The following is a 2,328-nucleotide window of genomic DNA, read 5'->3' as shown; positions in this document are numbered from 1 at the left end:
GGGGGGAGGAGATGCAGTTTTCTATGGTAGGTCAACTCCGCAGCTCTTTCAATTGGGTTATGCTAATTAAATTCTCAGGGTTTCGTTGACTCCCGAAATCCATCAGTTGCGAGGCTTTCCTTTTCCTTTAAAGCCTGAGTGCCTGCTGTTAAAGGCTCCAGTAAATACAAAGCATACGTAATTTTCATTACGTAAAAGCAGCAGCGAGATCATAATGCGTTCTTCGTAACAATGCTTGCATGGCAGTGATTAGTCCAGTTCTTGCCAACCTTGGCGTTATGGCCCACTAGTAGATGATAATTTGGTAATTTGAGTGGGCGGAGGGGTCACCCAGATAGTGACGGATATTATTAATGTGTGTGGCATCATGGTGAAATCAGACGCTCGCCAAAATGATGAAATCAAAGAAACCGACATTTTCCTGCCCGTGGGCAATTTTTATCAAATTTTTCCTTGTTGAGCGTCAGGGGTAGGGGAGGGGAGAGGTAGGGGGTTCAACTCCTTTTATGTCCATTTGAAACACATTCTTACTTGGGCATTAGGCTTACTGATTGACGATCGTTAAAATGATGAAATCAAAGAAACCGACATTTTCCTGCCCATTTGGCAATTTTTATCTTTTCTTTTTCTTTTTGGGCGACGGGGGAAGGGGGGGGGGTATCACCTTTTATGTCCATTTAAAAACATTTTCTTCCTTGGACATTATGGATTGAAAAGAAAAGTTGACCAAAGACACAAAAGATGTCTATTTGCAGCTTCCCAGGACACTGCAGCTTTGGAAGCCACCAAACTTTGGCGGCCATTTTCTCGCTAATTTTCTGACACCAGGTGACCCCCACCTCTTTCAATCGCAAATATCTCGACTTCATCAAGATAGGTGTATTTTTCCATCAAATGCACCGCAAGTGAACAGGCTGTAAGATTTTATTATAGGCCTACAAATAAGTCTCATTATTATGTCCCCTAAAAAACTGATCAGCACCTGATTCCACCGCGTCATGACACATTTAATTCCCAGCTTGGAAATACAATACTGGTGGGTGGGCAGTACGAAAATGTGCTGGCTATAAATACGTTGTCAAGCACTGGGCTAGACCCCCTCGTAGTATGATCTGCTTATTTACTTGTCCTCCGTTGTTGCAGGTAGGCCTAGTCTGTTTTACTATAACTACGGATAACAACAGTGGGAATTATCTGCATGTTCTTTTTACGTAAAACCTCAGTTACGCGAATAACTAATTATTACTTATTTATTTGGAGCCCGTCGATTCTGCTGGGTGATAAGGAGCATAAAAGCGTCCACAGAACAGATCTATGTGGATGGAGTAGGTGGTCCAGTGGTTAGAGTTACTCGTTGACTGACTAATTATTACTTATCTATTTGGAGCACGTACCAGACGAAGCCTTGGCTGACCTCTGGCGTTTTCGAGCTGCTATTTCCGTGCGATTCTGCTGGATGAAAAAGAGAATGAAAGAGTCCACATTACAGACCTATGTGGGTGACGTAGGTGGTCCAGTGGTTAGGGTTACTCATGGAGTCGTCATAGTGAAATTGCGGGTTCGCGGCTCACGGTCCGAAGGTCAGCTCGGTTTGGCGTTGTGTTATTGAGAAAGGTACTTTACACGAATTTTCCCATTCGGTTTAGACCTGTAGTGGATGGACGCTAAATTTGTATTAGATTTTTCCCCTTAAATAACCTCAAAATGTTACAAAAGACGTTAAACCTATAGTCGTGGCCTACAGGCTAAGGTGTTCCCCTATATTCCCCTACAATGTTGCATATTTTAAAGCCTTTGGAGGATCGCCGGTTCACCATTTTGAAAAGTGGCGTATGGGAGTCCAAATGACTGGTTGTGAAAGATCAGTAATCAAAACCATCAAATAAAGAGATACCGGGTGTCTTAAAAAAGGACTCATTTAAATGACAATATCTCGGTCATCTATAAACCGACTTCAATGAAACTTTGAAGAAATAGAATTCAACCAGGGGGACATTACATTTTTAAAATGGAACAAATCAACCACCATGTTCGAAAAAAAATCAATTTTTTAAAGATTTCAACGATACACAAAACTTTGCTATTTCTTAAAAATCAACTATATTTATATATTTCAAATAGTCACTATGTGTGCACTAAAGAACAAATTTATACAAAAAATTATAATATATTGCCAAATAAACCCAGGGAGGAAATGGCTATTTAAATCTCCAGGGATTGACTATTTTTCTCCCTGCAAGCTCCCATACGCCATTGGAAATTTTGATTACAATCATGGCGTGTTTTGGGGTCGATTCTATGGAACGATAGAGGGAAAGCAGAGTAGAC

At 41.0% G+C, this 2,328-nt stretch overlaps 1 protein-coding gene across 1 annotated transcript in view; it reads left to right on the top strand.

Annotated features, from left to right (window-relative positions):
- Positions 1-1,848, top strand: part of LOC101856982 (dual 3',5'-cyclic-AMP and -GMP phosphodiesterase 11A) — a gene marked incomplete at its 5' end in the record, with an annotated part of 142,616 nt that extends 140,768 nt beyond the window's left edge. The window contains 1 exon segment of the mRNA XM_005105621.3: positions 1,792-1,848. Within this exon segment, the coding sequence (XP_005105678.3) occupies positions 1,792-1,848 (57 nt within the window).
- Positions 1,849-2,328: the final 480 nt, after the last annotated feature.

This window comes from Aplysia californica, unplaced genomic scaffold (assembly GCF_000002075.1).
Source record: "Aplysia californica isolate F4 #8 unplaced genomic scaffold, AplCal3.0 scaffold00481, whole genome shotgun sequence".
NCBI classification, from domain to species: domain Eukaryota; kingdom Metazoa; phylum Mollusca; class Gastropoda; order Aplysiida; family Aplysiidae; genus Aplysia; species Aplysia californica.
Note: the sequence above shows the minus strand (reverse complement) of the source record. Positions and strands in the feature narration are given on the sequence as shown.